Here is a 25,682-nt window from a genome sequence, read left to right as displayed (position 1 = left end):
ATCCCATTTTTTTCTTTTACTTACAGTTTTCAACAGAATAGCCGTTATTAATTCTGAGCAGGCTGAGAATAATAATTTGAATTAATTGGAAGTTGCATTAATGGCCCCAAAACTTAGAAAAGATCCCACAATTCTAATGAACATTCCCATACAAACCCAAATTTCTGTGTGGAGTTTTTGCAGGCAAATCTGGTGAAAATTCAATTTTTTTCCTCTCCTTACAGTTTTCAGTAGAATAGCCATTATTAACTCTGAGCAGGCTGAGAATAATAATTTGAATTAATTGGAAGTTGCATTAATGGCCCAAAACTTAGAAAAGATTCCACAATTACAATGAACATTCCCATACAAACCAATGGGGTTTTCTGTGTGGAGTTTTTTCAGTCAGATCTGGTAAAATCCAATTTTTTTGCCTTCTCCTTAGGGTTTTCAGTAGGAATAAACATTATTAACTCATTAGAAGTTGCATTTATGGCCCCCAATCCTACAAACGATCCCCCAATTATAATGAACATTCCCAGTGACAACTTGTAAACCCCTGGGATTTTCTGTGTGGAATTTTGCAGGCAAATCTGGTGAAAATCCCTTTTTTTTTTTTTTTCTTAGGGTTTTCAATCAGAATAGTCATTATTAACTAATTGGTAGTTCCATTAATGGCCCCAAAATTAAAAAAAAGATCCCACAATTATAATCAACGTTCCCATATAAACCCAAATTTCTGTGTGGAGTTTTTGCAGGCAAATCTGGTGAAAATTCAATTTTTTCATCTCTTTTTGCAGGCAAATCTGGTGAAAATCCCATTATTTTTTCTTTTACTGAGGGTTTTCAGTAGCAATAGCCATTATTAACTAATTGGAAGTTGCATTAATGGCCCCCAGTGTTACAAATGATCCCACAGTTATAATGAACATTCCCATGCAAACCAATGGGGTTTTCTGTGTGCAATTTTTTCAGTCAGATCTGGTAAAAATCCAATTTTTTTGCCTTCTCCTTAGGGTTTTCAGTAGGAATAAACATTATTAACTAATTGGAAGTTCCATTAATGGCCCCAAAACTTAGAAATGATCCCACAATTACGATGAACATCCCAATATAAACCCATGGGGTTTTCTGTGTGGAATGTTTTCAGGCAAATCTGGTGAAAATTCAAATTTTTCTTGTCTTTTGCCGGCAAATCTGGTGAAAATTCAACTTCTTCCTCTCCTTACAGTTTTCAGTAGAATAGCCATTATTAACTCTGCACTGGCTGAGAATAATTTGAATTAATTGGAAGTTGCATTAATGGCCCCCAGTGTTACAAATGATCCCGCAGTTCTAATGAACATTCCCATGCAAACCAATGGGGTTTTCTGGGTGGAGTTTTTTCAGTCAGATCTGGTAAAAATCCAATTTTTTTGCCTTCTCCTTAGGGTTTTCAGTAGGAATAAACATTATGAACTCATTAGAAGTTGCATTAATGGCCCCCAATCTTACAAATGATCCCCCAATTATAATGAACATTCCCATGCAAACCAATGGGGTTTTCTGTGTGGAATTTTTTCGGGCAAATCTGGTAAAAATTCGATTTTTTTTTTTTTCCTTCTCCTTATAGAAATAACCATTATTAACCCTTCCCAATGTTGTTTTTCCCAGCCCTACCAACCACCTGCTGTATGGGAACCGAGCTCTGTGCTTCATCCTCACCAGGCAGTACGGGTGAGTGACCCCGGGCTCAGCTGCTGGCAAAACGGGCAAGAAATTTGGAATAAATTGGAAAAAATTTAAATTTTTTAAAGCCTGGAACGTTGTTTGGGGTTGTGTGGCTGCAGTTGGCTGTGGTTATGGATTTCTGGAGCTGCCCAAGGGTAGAACTGGGGGAGATTTGAGGTCCTTTCCAGCCCAAATCATTTCCATAGCTTGAAAAAAAACCCAAACTATTCCGTAGTTTGGACAAAAAAATCAAACTATTCCATAGTTTCCATATGTGCTGCTGTTTTATTCAGTTTTTAATTTTTATATTTTCATTTATTAGATTGGTATTTATGTAATTTTTAATTTTTTGTATGTTTTGTATTTTTATTATTTTGGGGGTTTTTTTTGTGTTTTGATTTTTGTATTTATGTTATTTTTGTACTTATTTTATTTATTTTTACACCAGCCTGGAGATTTTTTAATATATGTATATATAGTTATATATATATATATATATATATAATATATATAGTTACATATATATACATAAAATATACATATCTTTTATATATTATGTATATCTTCTATATTATACGTATTTTATGTATCTTATACATGTGATATATTTTATATATATAAAATATATCACATATATTATATATTACGTATTATGTGTTATATATTATATATTACGTATTATGTGTTATATATTATATATTATATATTATATATTATATATATATTATATATAATCTATATATTATATTATATATAATTATTATATATATTATATTATATATTATATATATAATCATTACATATATTATATATTATATCTTATATATTTTGATATATTTTTCATATTATATATCATATATAAAATATATATGATATATAAAATATAAAACATATAATATATAATATATATTTATATATTATATGTTATCTGATATATAAAATACAGTATATATGTTCTTATTAACATATAATATTATATAATATATGCATACAAAATGTAATATGTATTTATCTTTATATGTTATATATTTTATATATTCTATATTTATATCATGACTGATATATAATACATATCAAAATGTATAATATTATATATAATATTATTTTTTATATATATAAAATGTATAAAGCTATAAATAACAAATTCCTCTTTTTTCCCCTCCCTTCTCTCAGGAGAGCTGTACTTGATGGGAAAAGAGCCATAGTTCTCAAGCCTGACTGGCCAAAGGTTGGTTTCTTGCACATTCCAAAATTTTATTTTTAATTTTTTTGGAATTTTAGAGCAAGATGAGAAACCAGAGCTGATTTTTAATGAATGGACCCAGAGCTTTGTGGGCTGAGGATTCTGCCAAGTGCAATTTGTTTTGGTTTTTAGGTTTAAAATGTTATTTTGAGGTGCCTGTCAGTGCTGGTCTGAGGTGCTTGGCGTGTGTAAAGATAGAAGAAAATGTTTGTTATGCTGGGAGTTATCAGCATAAATAAACAGTTTTGAAGTATTTAAAACTTTTATTAAAAAAAAAATCATTAATTAAAAAAATAAAAATATTTAAGAAATACCTTTGGATATACAGAAAAATCCTGGTTAATGGCCATCAGGTATCTCCCAATGCTCGTGGCCTGAGGGACAGTAAATAACACACACTGACAACATTGCAAAGTAGCTGAGATTGGAGAAGAAAGAGCAAATTTGCTCTTTTCCAAAGCAGAGAAAGCAAAAATAAAACCACCCAAATTTCCTTTTTTTAACTGCTCCAGTTAAAATCTGATTTTTCACCAGCTGAGAGCAGGATTGTATCACCACTCGCTGGATTACACAAAATTTACCTTTTTGCTGCTGCCGCCGCAGCTTCGCCCGTTAAACCCCCCTCTCCTCGGCGCGGCTAAAACCCCCAAATCCCGATTTAATTTCTATTTTATCACGCTTCAGGGTCACCACCACTACTGCAAGGCCCTGGCGCTGCTGGGCCAGGCGGAGCTGGCGCTGGTGGCCAACGAGAGGGCGCAGGAGCTGTGCCAGGCGTGCCCCGAGGGGCTGCGGGAGCTCGTGCAGCAGAACGAGAGACTGCGCCGGGGCTGCCACGACAGCCCGGGTAACCCTCGCTGCGGGGCTGGGGCTGCGGCTGGGCACAGCGAGCTGGGGTTGAGGTTTAGTTCTGCCTTTTTTGGGGTTATTGGACACCCTGGGTAATGCAGAGCTGGGCTTTGTGCAGAATGAGCTCGGGTTGATTTTTAATTCTGCCTTTTTTTGGTGTTATTGGACACCCTGGGTAATCCATGCTGGTGTGGAACTGGGGGCTGTGCAGAATGAGCCCGGGTTGAGGTTTAATTCTGCCTTTTTTTTGGTGTTATTGGACACCCTGGGTAATGCAGAGCTGGGGGTTGTGCAGAATGATCTGCGTTTGAGTTTTAATTCTGCCTTTTTTGGGTTTTATCGGACACCCTGGGTAATCATCCATGCTGCTGAGGAACTGGGGGTTGTGCAGAATGAGCTCAGGTTGAGGTTTAGTTCTGCCTTTTTTGGGGTTATTGGACACCCTGGGTAATGCAGAGCTGGGGCTGTGCAGAATGAGCCCAGGTTGAGGTTTCATTCTGCCTTTTTTGGGGTTATTGGACACCCTGGGTAATGCAGAGCTGGGCTTTGTGCAGAATGAGTTGGGTTTGAGTTTTAATTCTGCCTTTTTTTGGTTCATTGGACACCCTGGGTAATGCAGAGCTGGGGCTGTGCAGAATGAGCTCGGGTTGAGGTTTCATTCTGCCTTTTTGGGGGTTATTGGACACCCTGGGTAATGCAGAGCTGGGGCTGTGCAGAATGAGCCCGGGTCGAGGTTTCATTCTGCCTTTTTGGGGGTTATTGGACACCTTGGAATGATCCATGCTGAGGCAGAGCTGGGGTTTGTGCAGAATGAGCCCGGGTTGATTTTTAATTCTGCCTTTTTTGGTTTTATTGGACACCCTGGGTAATCCATGCTGAGGCAGACATGGGGTTTGTGCAGAATGAGCTCGGTTTGAGTTTTAATTCTGCCTTTTTTTGCTTAATTGGACACCCTGGGTAATGCAGAGCTGGGGTTTGTGCAGAACCAGCTCAGTTTTTGAGTTTTAATTCTGCCTTTTTTTAATTCTGCCTTTTTAATTCTGCCTTTTTGGTTTTATTGGACATCCTGGGTAATCATCCATGCTGGTGTGGAACTGGGGCTGTGCAGAATGAGCCCAGGTTGAGTTTTAATTCTGCCTTTTTTGGTTTTATTGGACACCCTGGGTAATCCATGTTGGTGTGGAACTGGGGTTTGTGCAGAACAGCTCAGGTTTGATTTTTAATTCTGCCTTTTTTGGTGTTATTGGACATTCTGGGTAATCCATGCTGAGGCAGAACTGGGGTTTGGTCAGAATGAGCTCGAGTTGAGTTTTAATTCTGCCTTTTTTGGGTTTTATTGGACACCCTGGGTAATGCACAACTGGGGTTTGGTCAGAACAAGCTCAGTTTGATTTTTAATTCTGCCTTTTTTTGGTTTTATTGTAGGTACTGAGCAGAAACAGAAGGCGAGGAAGGCTGTGCCTGAGAAAAGGTAAGGGTTTGGTTTGAGTTGGTTTTTCGTTGAGTTTTTGTGGATTTTTCGTTGTTTTTTTTGTGGATTATTCGTGGATTTTTAATGGATTTTTTTGCAGATTTTTTGCGGATTTTTGTTTGATTTTTCATTGCTTTTTCAAGAAATTGGCAATGTTTTTTCATTCGTTCAAAATTGATTTTTAATTGATTTTTGTGGATTTTTTTCTGTTCATTTTTTGTCTATTTTTCATTCACTTTTCATTGATTGAGTTTTTGTTGATTTTTTGTGGATTTTTCGTTGATTTTTTTGTGGATTATTCGTGGATTTTTAATGGATTTTTTTGCAGATTTTTTGCGGATTTTTGTTTGATTTTTCATTGCTTTTTTAAGAAATTAGCAATGTTTTTTCATTCGTTCGAAATTGATTTTTAATTGATTTTTGTTGATTTTTTTTCTGTTCATTTTTTGTCTATTTTTCATTCATTTTTCATTGATTTTGCATTGATGTTTTTAAAAATTGGCAATGTTTGTTTGTTTTAAATTCATTTTTCGTTGATTTTTTGTTGATTTTTGTTGCTTTTTTGTTGATTTTTTTTTTTTTTTTTGCTTTTTCCATGATTTTTCTTGATTTTTTCATGGATTTTTCATTGATTTTTTCGTTGATTTTTCCTTGATTTTTCATGGATTTTCTGTTGATTTTTTCATTGATTTTTCATAGATTTTTTGCGAATTTTTTTTTTGTAGATTTTTCATTGATTTTTTTTTTAAATGAGCAATGTCTCTTCGTTCTAAAATGATTTTTCATTGATTTTTTCTGTTCATTTTTCATTGATTTTTCAAAAATAAGCAATGTTTTTTGGTGCGTTTTTAATTTATTTTTCATTGATTTTTCGTTGATTTTTTGTTGTTTTTTTTTGTTGGTTTTTTCATTGATTTTTCTTTGATTTTTCATGGATTTGTCAACGATTTTTCATAGATTTTTTGCAATTTTTTTTCTGGATTTTTCATTGATTTTTTTTCAAAATTAGCAATGTTTTTTCATTTGTTCTAAATTGATTTTTCATTGATTTTTTTCTGTTAATTTTCTGTTCATTTTTTATTGATTTTTCATTGATTTTTCCAAAAAATTAATGAAGTTTTTTGGTTCGCTTCAAATTGATTTTTAATTCATTTTTTAAAAAAATTAGCAATATTTTTTGGTTATTTTTAAATTGATGTTTCATTGGTGTTTAATTGATGTTTCATTGGTGTTTCGTCGATTTTTAACTGATTTTTAACTGATGTTTAATTGATTTTTTAAAAAATTAACAACTTCTGGTTTTTTGGTTCATTTTAAATTGATCTCTCGTTGATCTCTCATTGATTTTTTTCTTTGATTTTTAAAGTGATTTTTAATTGATTTTTTAATTGTTTTTTTTTTAATAGTAGTGTTTTTAACAATTCCCATTATTAAACTTCTAAATATATAAATTCAGCCATTCAGCTCCAATTTTTGTAGAAAATTGAGATTTTTTTTTTAAATTATTTTATTTCACTATTTTATTAATTTTTTTTTATTTGTGAGGGTTTTTTTTGCTGTTGCTGTATCTTTGCCCAAGTTTGGAGCTGCAGAAAAAGCCTGATGAAATGTTTACATTTTTTAGTTTATGTTGTATATAAGTTTTTATATTTACACTTTACGTTTTAAAATTTTTATTATATATATAGTTTTATATTTACACTTTACATTTTTATATTTATGTTACAAATAAATTATTTTTTTATATTATATATAAGCTAACATATATTACATATTTATGGGATTACGCCCCTCGAAGTGGGTTAAGATTAATTGTCATTAATCTGTTTTTTTCATGGTATATTTGTGTCAAACACGGAGAAAAACCCAGGAATTCTCATTTTTCCCACATCAGGGACCGATGTTCCTCAAAATCCCCTCCAGGAACTTCCCAGGAGCAGAAAGGAGCAGAGGGGGAGAGGAGGAGGAGCCAGGAGGAGCCCAAACACCCCCAGGGGGCTGAAATGCACGAGACGGACAAGGTACGGCTGGAAGCTTCTAGAATTCCATCGGGAATTCCCTCTGGAAATCCTGGAATTCCACCTGGACCTGCAGGAATTTCTACTGTAGGAATTCCACCTGGAACTTTCTAGAATTCCATCAGGAATTCCCTCTGGAAATCCTGGAATTCCCTCTGGAAATTCTGGAATTCCACCTGGAACTTTCTAGAATTCCATCGGGAATTCCCTCTGGAAATCCTGGAATTCCACCTGGAACTTTCTAGAATTCCATCGGGAATTCCCTCTGGAAATCCTGGAATTCCACCTGGACCTGCAGGAATTTCTGTTGTAGGAATTCCACCTGGAACTTTCTAGAATTCCACCTGCAACTGCAGGAATTTCTATTGTAGGAATTCCACCTGGAATTTGAAGAATTCCATGTGGAACTGCAGGAATTCCCTCTGGAAATTCTGGAATTCCACCTGGACCTGCAGGAATTTCTGCTGTAGGAATTCCCCCTGGAACTTTCTAGAATTCCATCAGGAATTCCCTCTGGAAATCCTGGAATTCCTCCTGGAACTTTCTAGAATTCCATCAGGAATTTCCTCTGGAAATCCTGGAATTCCACCTGGACCTGCAGGAATTTCTATTGTAGGAATTCCACCTGAAAATTCAGGAATTCCATGTGGAACTGCAGGAATTTCTACTGTAGGAATTCCACCTGGAAATTCAGGAATTCCATGTGGAACTGCAGGAATTCCACCTGGACCTGCAGGAATTCCCTCTGGAAATTCTGGAATTCCACCTGGACCTGCAGGAATTTCTATTGTAGGAATTCCCCCTGGAACTTTCTAGAATTCCATCAGGAATTGCCTCTGGAAATCCTGGAATTCCACCTGGAACCTTCTAGAATTCCATCAGGAATTCCCTCTGGAAATCCTGGAATTCCACCTGGACCTGCAGGAATTTCTCTTGTAGGAATTCCACCTGGAATTTCAGGAATTCCATCTGGAACTGCAGGAATTCCCTCTGGAAATCCTGGAATTCCACCTGCAACTGCAGGAATTTCTCTTGTAGGAATTCCACCTGGAACTTTCTAGAATTCCATCGGGAATTCCCTCTGGAAATTCTGGAATTCCACCTGGAACTTTCTAGAATTCCATCGGGAATTCCCTCTGGAAATCCTGGAATTCCGCCTGGAACTTTCTAGAATTCCATCAGGAATTCCCTCTGGAAATCCTGGAATTCCACCTGGAACCTTCTAGAATTCCATCAGGAATTCCCTCTGGAAATCCTGGAATTCCACCTGGAACCTTCTAGAATTCCATCAGGAATTCCCTCTGGAAATTCTGGAATTCCACCTGGAACTTTCTAGAATTCCATCAGGAATTCCCTCTGGAAATCCTGGAATTCCACCTGGAACTTTCTAGAATTCCATCAGGAATTCCCTCTGGAAATCCTGGAATTCCACCTGGAACCTTCTAGAATTCCATCAGGAATTCCCTCTGGAAATTCTGGAATTCCACCTGGAACTTTCTAGAATTCCACCTGCAACTGCGGGAATTTCTATTGTAGGAATTCCACCTGGAATTTAAAGAATTCCATGTGGAACTTCAGGAATTCTGTGGAATTTAGGGAATTCCATCTGGAATTGCAGGAATTCCAGTTGCAGGAATTCCATGTGGAACTGCAGGAATTCCACCTGGAAATTCTGGAATTCCACCTGGACCTGCAGGAATTTCTATTGTAGGAATTCCACCGGGAATTTCAGGAATTCCACGTGGAACTGCAGGAATTCTGTGGAATTTCAGGAATTCCATCTGGGACTGTGGGAATTCCACCTGGAACTGCAGGAATTCCCTCTGGAAATTCTGGAATTCCACCTGGACCTGCAGGAATTTCTACTGTAGGAATTCCACCTGGAATTTCAGGAATTCCACCTGGAACTGCAGGAATTCCCTCTGGAAATTCTGGAATTCCACCTGGACCTGTAAGAATTTCTACTGTATGAATTCCACCTGGAACTTTCTAGAATTCCACCTGCAACTGTAGGAATTTCTATTGTAGGAATTCCACCGGGAATTTCAAGAATTCCAGGTGGAACTGCAGGAATTCCGCCTCGAATTTCAGGAATTCCACCTGGAACGGCAGGAATTCTGTGGAATTTCAGGAATTCCATGTGGAACTGCAGGAATTCCCTCTGGAAATTCTGGAATTCCATCTGTAAATGCAGGAATTTTGTCTGGAATTGCAGGAATTCCAACTGGAATTGCAGGAATTCCATGTGGAACTGCAGGAATTCCCTGTGGAATTTCAGGAATTCCACCTGGAATTGCAGGAGTTCCACCTGGAATTGTAGGAATTCCCTCTGGAATTTCTGGAATTCCATCTGTAAACGCAGGAATTCGATCCAGGATTGCAGGAATTCCACCTGACAACTGCAGGAATTCCCTCTGGAAATTCAGGAATGCCACCTGGAACTGAAGGAATTCCTGCAGGAATGGCACCTGGAACTGCAGGAATTGGATCCAGGATTGCAGGAATTCCGCCTGGAACCGAAGGAATTCCGCCTGGAACCGAAGGAATTCCATTTGGAAATTCTGGAATTCCATCTGTAAATGCAGGAATTCCTGCGGGAATGGCACTGGAACTGCAGGAATTGGATCCAGGATTGCAGGAATTCCAGCTGGAACTGCAGGAATTCCATCTAGAATATCAGGAATTGCATCTGGAACTGCAGGAATTCCACCTGACAACTGCAGGAATTCCACTTGCAGGAGTTCCACCCGGAGTTTCAGGAATTCCAGCTGGAACTGAAGGATTTCCTGCAGGAATTCCATCTAGAATATCAGGAATTGCATCTGGAATTGAAGGAATTCCATGTGGAACTGCAGGAATTCCCTCTGGAAATTCAGGAATTCCAGCTGGAACTGAAGGAACTCCTGCAGGAATTCCAGCTGGAATTTCAGGAATTCCAGCTTGAACTGTAGGAATTCCAGCTGGAACCGCAGGAATTCCATCTAGAATATCAGGAATTGCATCTGGAATTGAAGGAATTCCATGTGGAACTGCAGGAATTCCCTCTGGAAATTCAGGAATTCCAGCTGGAACTGAAGGAATTCCATTTGGAAAATCTGGAATTCCATCTAGAATATCAGGAATTGCATCTGGAATTGAAGGAATTCCACGTGGAACTGCAGGAATTCCCTCTGGAAATTCAGGAATTCCAGCTTGAACTGCAGGAATTCCAGCTGGAACTGCAGGAATTCCATCTGGAATATCAGGAATTGCATCTGGAACTGCAGGAATTCCACCTGACAGCTGCAGGAATTCCACTTGCAGGAGTTCCACCCTGAGTCTCAGGAGTTCCAGCTGGAGCTGCAGGAATTCCCTCTGGAATTCTGCTGTGCCTGCAGCTCTGCATTTCTTTCAGCAGTTGTGCATTTTCCTTCCAAAGCCACCACAGAAATTGGGATTTCCAGGTGGTTGTTCGGAAGAGGAGATGGCCACTGTCGTGTGTTTTTACTTTTAATTTTTTAGATTTTATTTTTCAGTTTTTCAATTTAAAATTAGTAATAAGTCATTATTAATTTAAAGAGATATTTGTGACATTTGAGTTGTCTTGGCTGTCGTTACTGTAAGAAAATAAATTATAATTGATATTATAAATATATATGTTATATATTTATAATATATATAATATATTATAAGTATATTATATATGTTTAAATATACTATATTATAAATATATCTATAGTTATAAATACATTACATTATACTATTTACATTAGAAATTATATATTACATTATAAGCATGATATATGAATATATTAGATTTTTAGTATCTATAATATAATAGATATAAATATATATTTATATTTATATATAATAAATATAGATATAAATATCTATATTTATTATAAAAATAGAAATAAAATATATTTAAAAATATAATAATATACTATAATATATTATTATATTTATAAATATATTTTATTTCTATTTATATATAAAATATATTTATATAATATATTTATGAATATAATATATAAATCTATATGATATGTTATAGTATATTATAATATAGATATATAGATACATTTTTATATATTAATTATACATTTTATTATATCATATTATTTATAAATGTATAATTCTATATTATATGTATTATGCATATTTTATATTATGAACATATTTATTTAAATTTGTTAATATGAATATATAGATATGTTATATATATTATACTATAAATGCATAATATATATGTTGTGATACATATTTACATATTACATTTTATATATATTATATACTATGATACATATTTACACATACTATGATACATATTTGCATATTACATTATATATATTATATATACTATATTATACTATAAATGTATAATATATATACATATTATACATATTTACATATTGCATTATATATATTATATAAACTATATTATACTATAAACGTATAATATATATACGTTATGATACATATTTACATATTACATTATATATATTATATACTATGATACATATTTACATATACTATGATACCTATTTACATATTACATTATATATGTTATATATACTATATTATACTATAAATGTTTAATATATATGTGTTATGATACATATTTACATATTACATTATATATATTACATAAACTACTTTATACTATAAATGTATAATATATATCTTATGATACATATTTACATATTACATTATATATTACATATACTATATTATACTATAAATGTATAATATATATATGTTATGATACATACATATTACATTATATATGATATATACTTTGATACATATTTACAGATACTATGATACATATTTACATATTACATTATATATATCATATATACTGTATTATACTATAAGTGTATAATATATTTATGTTATGATACATATTTACATATTACATTATATATATTATATACTATGATACATATTTACATACTACATTATATATATCATATATACTATATTATAATATAAATGTGTAATATATATACATTATACATATTCCATTATATATATTATATACTATATTATACTATAAATGTATAATATATATGTTATGATACATATTTATATATTAAATTACATATAAAATATACTATGATACATATTTACATACACTATGATACATATTTACTTATTACATTATATATATGATATATACTATATTATGCTGTAAATGTATAATATATATGTTATGATACATATTTACATATCACATTATATATATTATATATACTATAGTATACTATAAATGTATAATATATATGTTATGATACATATTTTCATATTATATTATATATATTATATATACAATTTTATACTATAAATGTATAATATATATATGTTATGATACATATTTACATATCACATTATATATATTATATATACTATATTATACTATAAATGTATAATATATATATACATTATGATACATATTTACATATTACAATTTAGCCCACGAATTGCCCTATAAAATAGTGCAGTAAAGGCAGAAAATGCTGGTGAATACTTGGAATTTTGAGCCAGAGCAGGGCAGCGCCAGCAGAGCCGTTTGTTTGTCTGTCCCAGCAGGGGGAGGGCCCTGGGCTCTGACGTGGCCCTGGGAAAACGAAAGCAGAGCAGGAGGGCAGGAAATGGAAATTTTGGACTTTTCTGGCAGAGAAAAACAGGCTGGGGACAGCCCCAGCCGGGCTCAGGGCTTTGCTTTTCCTGTCTCCTGAGAATTCCCTGCAGCTCTGTGACTTTGGCTCCTCAGGGGGACATTTCTGTGTCAGCTTTGTGGATAACAGAAACTGAGGCAAACTTGGGAGGAAAGTCTTTATAAAAGCACTTTGCTAATGAAATTATTTTTCTTTGCCTCTTGACGAGGAACATAATGCAGCACATTTTCATTTCTTCACTTGCTGAGGGGTTTGGGGGTTTTTGGCTTTGTTGAACCCACTCAGGGCGATGGATTTGGGGTTTGTAATCTGATATTTCTGCCAGCAGGTGACTGAGCCCCAGAGAGCAGAAGGCAAAGGTTTCACGCTGGAGCAGCCTCCAAGTGAGTTTTATTTTGCTTTTTTTGCTTTTTATCAAATCCGAGCCACTTCTTCCTCTGCTGTGCCATAATTAATGACCAGAAGTTAATTTCCTGTCATTTCCACAACAATGAGCAAACAGCTTTTACTTCTTCCTTTCACACTTCTCTGTTCCTGTCTCAATTCCTCAGTGCTTTTGCAACTTCAGTCTCCTTGACTGAATTCAGAACTGAAACTGGAATTAAAGAGTAAAGTCTGAGCCACAGGCTGGAAATGCTTTCTCTCCTCCTAAACCAGGGTCTAAATTAAACAGGAATTCTGTATTTCAATATTTACAATTTATTTGTGGTTAATAAATGCTCCATCAAAAAATAATTCTGCAGGTAAAGAGGGAAGAGGCCACGAAATATTTGTCAGGGTGGATTTTTAGCTGCAGACTTGCAGAGTTGTGTGGTTTCTTGCTCATGTTTGGGTTTTTTTTAAATGAATAAATCAATTTATAGAGAGAAAAACCCAAAGCTGCCCCAGTGCCAGAGTTCCTTTTCTGCACTGAAAGTGAAGCTCAGGCAGTTCTGAGCTGCAAAGGGAAATCCTTCCCTCATTTTTCCTGGGGGGTTTTACCACCTGCTCTCACTTCTCTTTGGTGCCCCATTCCTGGAATATTTAAATAATTTCAAAGCACACAGCACTTGAAAATTGGATTTTAGGAAAGCACTGAAGGTGTGTTAGGAAATACTATTTTGGAATGAGCAGGAGGAGGATCCTAATCTTGGGAGCTTTGTGAGAACCTTGAAGGATTAAAGGATTTCTTGGAAGGTGGAAAATGTGGGGAAGGTTGCACAGGAAATTCCAAGATGTTTCTATTGGAAAGATGTCAGGTGGTAATGGAGGAAAAAAATGAAAATTTGATTCTTTTCTAAAGACAGGCTGGGAGAGTCGGGGTTGCTCAGCCTGGAAAGGTCTGGGGAGAGCTTGAGACCCTAAAGAGGCTCCAGGAGAGGGACAGGGGATGGAGGGACAGGACCCAGGGAATGGCTCCGGAGCAGGATTTGATGGATTTGGGGGCAGGAATTGTCCCCTGGCAGGGTGAGGAACTCCTGGGTTCCCAAATCCCTTCTCCAGGAGGGGTCTGGGTGTGGCTGGAGCCAGGTTCAGGGACAGAGCCGAGCTCTGGTTGTGCCCAAGGGTTTGTAGGGGTGGGATTGATCCTTGCTGGGAGTTTGTCCCTCAGGATTGAGGGTGCAAACCCAAGGGATTGATAGAGGTAAAATAAACCCTGGATTTCAGATGATGGAGATAATGGTTAGAGAAAGGGATTTAATCAATCTGTTACACAACGGAAGTGGTTATAACCCGTGAGAAATTTTGGAAAGAATTTGGGATGGGACCTCTGATTTGTTTTTGATAATGTGATTTATTTTTCTTATCTTCTGCATAGGCAGGAAGAGTGAGTTCAACTCGCCTCTTCACTGCATGGTTCAGAAGCTCCCTAGACCCTCAGTTACAAGACTTTTTAAGGATTTATTGACCAATAAAACACTGCTAATAAGGATATTTATATTTTTGACCCAATCCTTCAATATTTCACCTCATGGACCCCTGTTACAGTGTGAGCTTTCTTAGCTAACCATGTTCTGACACACAAACCTACAGCGCTGCATTCTCAACTCCTTGTTTACCTCTGGAACTGCTTTTATTTTTATATCTGAAACTCTAAAACTCTGAAGTTCCCTTTCCTCAGTTTAACCTGTCTGTGCTTTAAACCCCAAATCCACATTGTCCCTTCCAGCCCCTCAGTTTGGGAGCCTTTCCCAAGGCCTCAGATCAAATCCTGGCTTTCATTCTGAGCTTTGGCTGCCAGGCCCAAAATTCTGAGGGTTCCCTGCATTTCAGATTGCAGCAGAACTGACACTGCAGTGCAATGTTTGTCCAAACAATACTTTAATAATGAAGCAATATTTAATAATGATTATTTTTTAGCCTGGAGAAGAGAAGGCTCCAGAGAGGCCTTAAATCCCCTTGCAGGGCCTAAAGTGGCTCCAGGGACAGGGGATGGAGGGACAGGACCCAGGGAATGGGCCCTGAGCTGCAGGAGGTGATGCCAAACCCAAACTTTCCAACCCAACCTAAAGCAGTGAAATTCAGCCGTTCTCATCCTCAGTGCTGAACACACCCAGAGCCTCAACTCCACTTTCCTGGAATTCATTCCTGTCCGGTTTGCTGTGGCTCTTGGGTCTTCTCTCTCAGGAGAGCTGTACTTGATGGGAAAAGAGCCATAGTTCTCAAGCCTGACTGGCCAAAGGTTGGTTTCTTGCACATTCCAAAATTTTATTTTTAATTTTTTTGGAATTTTAGAGCAAGATGAGAAACCAGAGCTGATTTTTAATGAGTGGACACAGAGCTTTGTGGGCTGAGGATTCTGCCAAGTGCAATTTGTTTTGGTTTTTAGGTTTAAAATGTTATTTTGAGGTGCCTGTCAGTGCTGGTCTGAGGTGCTTGGCTGGCGTGTGTAAAGATAGAAGAAAATGTTTATTATGCTGGGTGTTATCAAAATACTTTAAAAAATACATTTGGATATATAGAAAAATCCTGATTAATGGCCAACAGGTATTTCCCAATAGAGATACAGGAACAGCTGCTGGTTGTAGTAAAGTTGTTTTTTGTATGAGTGCATCAGTTGTGAAGGCAGAGAGTTCTGAATTCTTCTTAAGTTAAAAGTTCTGAAGTTAGGAGTTGCAGCTGGCAGTGTGTATTCTGTTGGTATTTGTTGAAGGTAAAGCAGTTGCTTTCTGTTAATTCAGCAGTTTTCTTTATCTTTTCTATAAATAATCTTATTTTTAGAAAGGTGTCTTTTGTTAATAGGCTGTTTGGCTTCTGTATAACTGCTAAAATTACACAGTCTTACTGTGAGATGCTCTGCTCAGAGGGAGGAACTGAGCGTTTTTATTTAAATATAGTCAGAGGTTTAGAACACCACAGTCAGCCTTTCCTTACTGAATTCTCAGAAGAGCAGCTTTTTTCTCTGCTGGATTCCCAGCAGACCAGGCCTATCCACACCACTAGATTTTCAGAAGAAAATTTCAATTTCCTACAAGATCACTGCTTTAACAGAACTCCATTGTCATCCTAAGGAAACTGCGGGTGCTGTTTGATCAGACTGCTGCTGACACTGGGACTGAGAGTGACAGTGGAGCCCTGGAAAAAGTTAAAGACAGAATCTGAAATGTTGGGCTTTGTGCTTTCCCAGATCAACTGCACCTGCGTAAGCAGTGTGATAAATTATGTAATTGTTAGATGTGATGGGTGTTTAGTAATTAAATGTAATGATTATATAACCATAAGAAGAGTAATGAGAAACTATGCTGGAAATTCAGAGAGGGGCTAAATTTATGTATACGATAGAACAATATAAGTTAATAATTAACATGAAAGTTATATAATGATAGAGTATAAAACGTGATCATTAAATTATGGTCGGAATCAGATTTGGGTTGACTACACCCCTGACACCCAGAGCTCTTAAGAAAAAGCACCGCATATAATCCCTGTGATTTTGTGCTTTTGAACACTAACAAGAGGGTTTCAGATTGTATTTTAACTCATAGTGTTATTTTGTATTACTGCATTTTAAACTTTATTTTATTCCCTAGTAGAGAACTGTTATCCCTGCTCCCACATCTTTGCCTGAGAGCCCCTTAATTTCAAAATCATAATAATTTTTAAAGAGGAGGTTTACATATTCCACTTTAGGGGAAGCTCCTGCCTTCCTTAGCAGACACCTGGCTTTCCAAACCAAGAGAGTGTAAAATTCTGTGTAAAACTTTCTGGCACGGAGTCCTGAGCAGAGGCAGAACTAAAAGCTCCCACAGAGTCCCAGCCCAAAGCAGCAGCAGCAACAACCCCACACCTTTCCTCTTTCTTCCTCTTGATGATGATGATGATGAGTGTTATAAATGAGAAGCTTGACTAGGCCAATATTCAAGCAGCAATCAATTTATTAATTAATATGGTAAAGTACGAGCAATAATTAATTACATTAATTAGTCATATTCATAATTAATGTTAATTAATCATATTAATTTCTATTAATTAACATGGTCAAGTATGAGTGCTGGGTACAGTGGGGGAAGTTTTCCCTCCAACTGCCCGGCCATAGTTGAGGCTTCCAGGTATTTATAGGGGCACTCATCAGCTTTCTCTGCAGTTTCTGTTCCCAAATTTAATTACATTCATTAGTCATATTCATAATTAATGTTAATTAATCATTAATTTCTATTAATTAACATGGTCAAGTATGAGCGCTGGGTACAGTGGGGGAGGTTTTCCCTCCAACTGCCCGGCCATAGTTGAGGCTTCCAGGTATTTGTAGGGGCACTCATCAGCTTTCTCTGCAGTTTCTGTTCCCAATTTTTACTCACCAGCAGTTTCTATTTCCCAATTTTTACGTCACAATTCTATGCAGTATTGTGATTTAGTGTAGATCACTGTTGTGATTTACATCTCAGGATGCACATCCCAAAAGGAGTCTCCCATCTGGTGAGGTCCAGATTCCAGATGTGTGCCCACCTTTCGATTGCAAGGACTGTAAATCTCATGGCAGTGATGTCCAGCTTCCCTTGGTCCAAGCTATTAATCCTTGAGTTAATGTTCATCTTCCTCTCTCAAGCTGCTTTTCACTGTTTTGTTAAGGTGTGAGATAAGCACGTTTCCTTTTTATATATTCTAAAGCTATAGTTTCAAAGATCCTTACTACAAGCAATATTCTAAAATTATACTTTAAAAGATTATTATTGCAAAACTCTTTAAGGCTTAGCTACAAGCAGAAAGTTCCTGTCAAAAAGCAACATCCTTAAAGCTTTAATTTGAATGCTCCTAAATCAACTTTAGGACTTATAAAGGTTAATTGCAAACAAAGGATGGGTTCAAAGGCCCTCTTCCATGCTTTACTTTCCTCAGTTATTATTAGAATTTGTCTTTATAACTGTCCTATGGGTGGTTTCCACACATTGAAATGACAAATACACACATTGCCTGGATGTACCTGACACAAAACTTTGTGTTCCACATGGAGAAGAGAGCAGGGAAGAGAGGGCAGGAACAGCATTTTCTGCTTCTGATGCCTTGTGCAGGCTGAGATAGAGCAGAGTTGGACAGAGCTCCAGAATAAAGCAGGGATTTATTCACAGCATCTCCTCCATGGATGCACCTTGGGCAGCACCAGAGCCCAGCCAGGGCTGCACCCAGGATGAACCAAAATGGCCCCAAAATGCACGGCCGGGCACGGGCTCTGTCCCTGGGATCAGTTCTGCTCCATTTGCACCTTGCAGTTCATTGTCCCATTGCAGCTTTAGCCCTGCAGTCCCACCCTGCTTGTTTTTCTCTCTCCAGCCCACGGGGTTTGTGCTCCTGGGCTGAGATTTGGGGCATTTGTCCTTGGTGCCCAGCTGGAGCAGGAATTGTTTTGTGTCCCTGCTCTGTGCACAGAGCTCAGCATCCCTGAATGTGAACCCAGACCCATGCACAGAATCAGAAAAATATAAAAGCCAAACCTAAGGCATCACTTTCTTTTTCTTGTTGTCCTCTTATTCTTCTTTTGTTGGTGGTTGTCCCCACCCCAGTACAGGGATTTTTATACATAAAACAGCCAACCAGCCAAAACCCCGAATCTGAAACATTCACAATCTGAACTTGATTCTAACGTACAAAAGTGACGGGGAAGTAGTTTTAGTTCTTATCTAAATTAGTTTTATCTATTTACACACATAGCTTTATCTATTTACACATATATCTTTATCTATTTACATTAATAATTCTGTCTAGAGAAGGAAGCAAGGTTTTGCTCTGTCTTTGTTATGTCTGGCATTAAGTTTAAACTGAAATTTAAACTAGGCCTTAGGGCCTTTACTAGCCAGTTTTTTAAGGTTTAAGAACTTTATTACTAAGTAAAGTAAGTACTAAGTTTAAAAAACTTGACTACTGGTTTCTTAAGGCACTTAAGATATATTTCTCCTTACTTAAAACAGTATGTTACACTTCTATTTACTTAAAACTTGAACTTCGCTTTCTGCTTCTATGTGGTTTGAATAGATCTTAATTCCTCTCAAGGCTTTAATGCAGCCCCTGCATCCATTTCTCTCTCTGAGGAGTCCAGGGATTCTTGCATTCCAACACATTTCCAGGCATCCACCTCTTTCATGGCGCTGGAGAATCATTTCAAGGTTTCCCTGAATCATTTGAAGATTTCTCTCAATCATTTGAAGGTTTCCCTGAATCATTTCAAGGTTTCCCTGAATCATTTCAAGGTTTCCCTGAATCATTTCAAGGTTTCCCTGAATCATTTGAAGATTTCTCTCAATCATTTGAAGGTTTCCCTGAATCATTTCAAGGTTTCCCTGAATCATTTCAAGGTTTCCCTGAATCATTTCAAGGTTTCCCTGAATCATTTGAAGGTTTCCCTGAATCATTTGAAGATTTCCCTGAACCATTTGAAGGTTTCCCTGAATCATTTCAAGGTTTCCCTGAATCATTTCAAGGTTTCTCTGTATCATTTGAAGGTTTCTCTGAATCATTTGAAGGTTTCCCTGAATCATTTGGAGGTTTCCCTGAATCATTTCAAGGTTTCTCTGAATCATTTGAAGATTTCTCTGTATCATTTGAAGATTTCCCTGAATCATTTGAAGATTTCTCTGAATCATTTCAAGGTTTCTCTGTATCATTTGAAGGTTTCTCTGAATCATTTGAAGGTTTCCCTGAATTATTTGAAGATTTCTCTCAATCATTTGAAGGTTTCTCTGTATCATTTCAAGGTTTCCCTGAATCATTTGAAGATTTCTCTGAATCATTTCAAGGTTTCTCGGTATCATTTGAAGGTTTCCCTGAATCATTTGAAGGTTTCCCTGAATCATTTCAAGGTTTCCCTGAATCATTTCAAGGTTTCCCTGAATCATTTGAAGGTTTCCCTGAATCATTTCAAGGTTTCCCTGAATCATTTGAAGGTTTCCCTGAATCATTTCAAGGTTTCCCTGAATCATTTCAAGGTTTCCCTGAATCATTTGGAGGTTTCTCTGGGGCTCTGTTCACTGAGAGCCCCCAAAATTCGGAGTTTCCCTTTCTGAGCTCCTCTGTGGGCGTGTGCTGGTGTTTCTGGGTGGGTAATTTTGCCCCAGCCCCTCTGTATTCCTCATTATCTGTTCCCAGCTGTGCTCAGCATCCTCTGTGCCTCTCTGACATCCTTTTATCTCCTTTGCAAGTTGGGCTCTGAGCTCTTATCACCCAACTTCAGGGGCGCTGAAAATTCCCCTTCTCCTGCTGCGTGTGGGAGCACAGGCACGGCACGGCAGAGGATGAAATTGGGCATTAAATTGGAAATCCCTCCCCGGCAGGGTGGGGAGGCACAGAGGGGCTGGAGAAGGGGCAGGGTGGCTGGTTCTTGGAGGAGCTGAGGAAGGAAGAGGGGAAGTCCTGGGAGGGACCTGGCAATCCTTGGCCGGACACCACGGCCGCAGCAATTTCACCAACCCCGTGCTCATCCCGTGTTTCTGCTTTACTTCATTTTCACTTTCTGTTCTCCCTTCCTCCTCCCCCTGGCTCTGCAGAGCAAAATGTTTGATTTGGAGGGAGGAGGAGGCTCCCAGTGACTGGCTGGCCCCAGTTTGCTGTGGGTGGGGGAGGAAGAGCCTTTTTATTTTTTTTTTTTTTTTTCCCTTTGCCTTTGTTCACTGAACTTGCAGGGAGTTTTAATGGCAAAGAACTTAATGCCACATTATATTATTGTAAAACTCCTGGCCTTTTTGATTTATTTTTCTTGCTACTTCCTATTTTTGGTCTTCATGTACTGTTTCTTTGAGCTGCTGTATATTTTTATTAAATATCTTTGGTCGCTCCTAATGGAAAGTGCTAAGAAAAGTCATTTTGCTTCTCCTAATATTTTTAAGTGTTTGTTGGGTAAGTAAATGATGTTTTCTGTGGAATTAATGCGTTTCCTTAAGTATTTTAATAGTAAATCAGCTGGTTTTGCTTGTTACCTTGTTTTAGGAGCTTTTTTATTTCTTGTGGAAGCAGCATTTAAAGTTGGCTGTTGTAGGGGAGGAGTTGTTTCTATGGGAATTGTTGCTGCAGTAATTTTTGTTGAATGGCTTCTGAAACTGGAGCAAAATAATCAAAAAGTCATGAGGATGAATTTTTTTTTCTTTTTTCTGATTGATTTCTTCCTTCCACGCTGAGGTGGTTTCTCTCTCTTCACTAAGATTTTGCTGTGAGTTAGATCGGTTCCTTTCGGGGAAGCCACACATAAAATGAAGAAAAAAATGAAATATCTCAGTCTTAAAGGATGATGTGCTGGAAGTGTTTCCAGCCTTTCAGGAGGATTCTGATTTTCCAGCGTTCCAGTACTTTTATTAAGAGGGATTTGTGGGGGTTTTCGGTGCAGCTTTGGGGTTCCCATGAGCTGCAGCCGCCATCCGCTCAAGGAGCGGTCCGTGGAATCACTCTGAACATGTTCAGGCCCGGTGACTCCTGGTTTTTGTGCTGACTCACTGAAGTCTGAGGTCATTAAGCAGCTCTTAATGAGCAATTGCTGCTGGCCCAAGGCTTTAATTGCCCCCGGGTAGGGTTTAGCAGAGGAATGTTCATGGGCGCCTCCCCTGCCCGCAGGGAGGGCCCTCAGAGCCCACCTGGATTTTTCCACATTCAGTATTTCTGTTTAAAATCCTCCGAGTATCATTTTTCAGCGCACACAATTTATAAAATTTCACCTGCAACTTGAATAACTCCTCCTCCTGTTCTCAAAATCTGATTTTCTGGTGGTTCAGCAGAACATTAACTCAGTGCCCAAGAATTTCAGCCCAGGTGCTGCATTGTTTTCTGTGGGTGTGACCAACAAAAAAAAAAAGAAAATTTTGCAGTTAATGGCAGGAATTCCTGAGTTTGTCATCACAACAAAGCATTAAAGTCATTTTCTCCCTCCTTGCTGCCCAGGGATTGTTTCCTCAGTCCCTGCTCCACAGCAGGGCTGGAGGTCTGAGGCGCTCCAGTGAATTTTGTGTGAGGTCTTTGAGGTGAAATTTAAAAGTTAAATGTGAATTGGTCTCACCTGATTACTCCTTCCTTGTTTTTGGCATCCAATATTTCCACTTGGAGTTATTTGTTTGTCTCTGTTTATTTCCATTTGAGATTCACTTTAATTTGGGGCTTTTGAAGGAAAAAATTCACCCTCATGATTTTTCCAGAGAAACTTGGACTTCCATAGGGGTTTGTAATTGCCTTTGAAAATTCTGATTGGTCACTAACAATATAACCAAAAAAACCCCAAACAATTTAAATATAAAACATTCAATAATATTATTTTATAATGCATATTACCTTTTATTTAAATATGATCAGAAATAGAATTTATTTAAATATAATCATAATTTATATATTCATTTAAACATAATCATAATTAGAATGCATACATTGTATATTACCTAACATACAATGTATACATTCTAATATACAATGCATAATTATATAAGAATTAGAAATATATATATAAAATATATATAATATAGAAATATAAACTGCTTTTTATATTTTAGATATATATAATATATGCTACATATAATATATAAACTATATATATATGTGTATATATAAAAATATAAATTATTATTTTTTAGGACAGACTGATTTCTTTAGCCTGGAGTCCACTTTAATAATCACAATTTTGCAATTATTTAATCACAATTTTGGGATTAAAATGCTGCAATCCTGCAGGATTTTAAGATTCTTCTGTTTGTTTAAGATTCTTCTATTTGTTTAAAATCATTCCCCTTTAGGATTTTTTAATCCTGTCTACCATTGAACAAAACTAAATTGAATTTCACTTTTTGGTTTGTTAATTTTGCCCCTGTCAGTTTTTAAGATCTACAATTTACAGAGCCAGAAGTGAGTTCCAAGTGCATTTTTTTCTTTGCTCATTTTTTTCTTTGCTTGTTTCAGGTGATGATCATTTTGTTTAAAATCCTTTTCCTCTTTACAGACCAAAGCCAGCAAAGCAAACGAAAGCCAAAAACCAAAACTAGTGACTATGAAAAAACGAGGTGAGAAATGCTATTTATTTAAAAATTTATTATACTTTTTTTCAAAATTATTCTTATTTTGAGCTATTTTATGTAAAATTAATACATCTTGGGTTTGCTGCTTGCTCCTTGCTAATGGCTCTGTGTAATTTTTTACATCCTAATAATGGATAAATTCCCCAAAATTCCAATTTTTCCACAGTTATTACTTGAAAACTGAAAATCTTCCATGCCCAGCTGAGTTTTAGTAAATGAAGGCATAATTTGAATATTTGCTGTGGAAGCAGAGAGGGGGGACAGGAGTTTTGTTTCAGTTGTTACATCCAGAGTTAAAGCAATAATTGTAACTCTTGCCTCGTTTCCAAGGTCTCCTTGAATTGTTCAGAAGAATTGTTCCAACTCCTCTGGCACTCCCTGAGCTCTGGAAAAAAAATGAAATTTGGTTTTATAAACTTTATTTTATGAAAGAACTTTGTTTAGTTGTTTGTTGGCTCCAATTTCCAGTCAAAAGTCTGATTTTAAGGCCAGGATGCTCCTGTAGGAAAGGAATGTGAATGGTTGCATTTGGGGTTAAAATTCGATTAATTAAGGTGAAACAATAGATTTTATAGTATTAAATATTTATATTTAAATATTTATTAATAAATAATTCTATATTAAATATTATATTTATAAAATATTTCTGTTTCCACTTAAAACAGAATTTATGAGAGGAAATCATTGAATATTTCCACTGGTGCTGGGGCCACACTGTGGAGATTTTTGTTGTGTTTAGGATGGCTCAAAACATAAAAATCCAGCAAAACAGGATTTTTATTTTATGGAAATACGGAAGTTTGCATTAAAGAGAATTTTTCAACACAGATTTCAGATTTCTTCAGGAAACCTGATAATTCCCAGTCCTAATCGAAATGTGACCACAACCCCAAATTTCGATTTCTTTAAATCAATATTTATTTCAGTACAATCCTTTTGTTTTCCCGTAATGTTTTGAGTAGCAGTGTAGGTAGAAAAATTGAAATTTTGCCACAGGAGAGGTCATTAAACTGAATTATCAGTATTTTCCTTTCCCTTCAAGGAGGGGGAATATTTTCATTTCTTGTGGGACAAATCCTCTTTAAAGCAGCTGAACCAGCTCCAAAATTATTTCTGTGCTGGGGGGAGATGATCAGACCTTAGAAAACCACATTTTATTGACAATAAATGGAGATTTAAAGCACATTTCCAAACCCTTGGTGCCCCTGTCCTGTTTTTTGTAGGGATCATGTGGATTTGAAGAGGGAAAAAGCCATGGAGGATAAAGGTTTCTGTGCTGTGCCACAGGTAATGGGAATCCAGCCTTGAATTGGAAATTATTTCTCATTTTTTAGGAATATTGCACAAAATCTTGGTTAATTCCAAAATTTGACTCCCTGTGCTCTGTGTGGCTTTGATCAGAGGCAGGAATTCTGTGGTTACACTGATTTATTCTGATTTATTCTGATTTTCCTCTGCTTTCTCTTTCTTCTCCTGCTGTAAAACCTGGCTGGGATAATTTTTAATTAAATTTTTAATCAAAAATTAAAGCCTGGCTGGGATAATTTTAAATTCAAATTTTAATTAAATTTTTAATCAAAAAGTAAAACCTGGCTGGGATCATTCAGGGATTTAAAAAGCCTTTCCCAAATTTGTGCCTAAATGTTTTTTTGCCATTTGGATACATTTGGTAATAACCAATTTTGTGGACTGGCTGTTGGAAACACTAAAATTCATACAAATTTTATAAAATTCATTCATTGGGGGAAAATTCTCCTTCTCTGGTCAATCACCAATAAATTCCTGAAGGAAATAATGATAATGCTTAACTAATGAAATTATTTAATTACTTAATTAAATAACTAATTCTTTCATCCCTGTTAATTAGGGGATGTAGATATCAAAAATCTTTATTCAGATTAAATATCTCACAGGATGAAACTGAATTTAGAAGACAAAGTGCAGCTTCTACCCCTCATTTCCTATCAAATACTTCTTTTTGTTTTGCTATTTCAGAACATTTTCATTTATTTAATCTGCTTTGTATGTCATTATTTTAGCATTAAAATAATAAAATTTATTCTGATCTATAAGTGCATGGGACAGCATTAACCCAGGAGTTGTAGGAAATTAAAATAAATCTTAATTATTTGCATAATATAAATTCCTGCAGAGTTCAGCAAGTATCAATGGTGAAAACGAAATATAATTTTTACATAACATAATAATAAATAACAGAATAAAATAGTGGACTGTGAAACCTTCCAGCATGAGCTGAGCTGGACACAAATGAAAAATGAAAAAATGCTCAGCTCTTCC

General features: G+C 36.2%; 1 protein-coding gene across 6 annotated transcripts in view; it reads left to right on the top strand.

Moving 5' to 3' along the window:
• TTC3 (tetratricopeptide repeat domain 3) overlaps positions 1 to 25,682 on the top strand; it is a 116,967-nt gene that overhangs the window by 39,407 nt on the left and 51,878 nt on the right. For 2 of the 6 annotated variants that reach the window (XM_058825479.1, XM_058825477.1), the window contains exons 10-17: positions 1,633 to 1,695; positions 2,863 to 2,917; positions 3,617 to 3,779; positions 5,207 to 5,252; positions 7,147 to 7,273; positions 13,256 to 13,313; positions 23,309 to 23,369; positions 24,608 to 24,671. In XM_058825479.1, coding sequence (XP_058681462.1) covers positions 1,633 to 1,695; positions 2,863 to 2,917; positions 3,617 to 3,779; positions 5,207 to 5,252; positions 7,147 to 7,273; positions 13,256 to 13,313; positions 23,309 to 23,369; positions 24,608 to 24,671 — 637 coding nt within the window. Of the gene's footprint in view, positions 1 to 1,632; positions 1,696 to 2,862; positions 2,918 to 3,616; positions 3,780 to 5,206; positions 5,253 to 7,146; positions 7,274 to 12,946; positions 13,082 to 13,255; positions 13,314 to 20,402; positions 21,235 to 23,268; positions 23,370 to 24,607; positions 24,672 to 25,682 lie in introns of those variants that run through there. The other 4 variants (XM_058825478.1, XM_058825481.1, XM_058825480.1 and 1 more) reach the window with 4 other exon arrangements.

This window comes from Ammospiza caudacuta, chromosome 2, assembly GCF_027887145.1.
Source record: "Ammospiza caudacuta isolate bAmmCau1 chromosome 2, bAmmCau1.pri, whole genome shotgun sequence".
In the NCBI taxonomy this organism is placed as follows: Eukaryota; Metazoa; Chordata; class Aves; order Passeriformes; family Passerellidae; genus Ammospiza; species Ammospiza caudacuta.
Note: the sequence above shows the minus strand (reverse complement) of the source record. Positions and strands in the feature narration are given on the sequence as shown.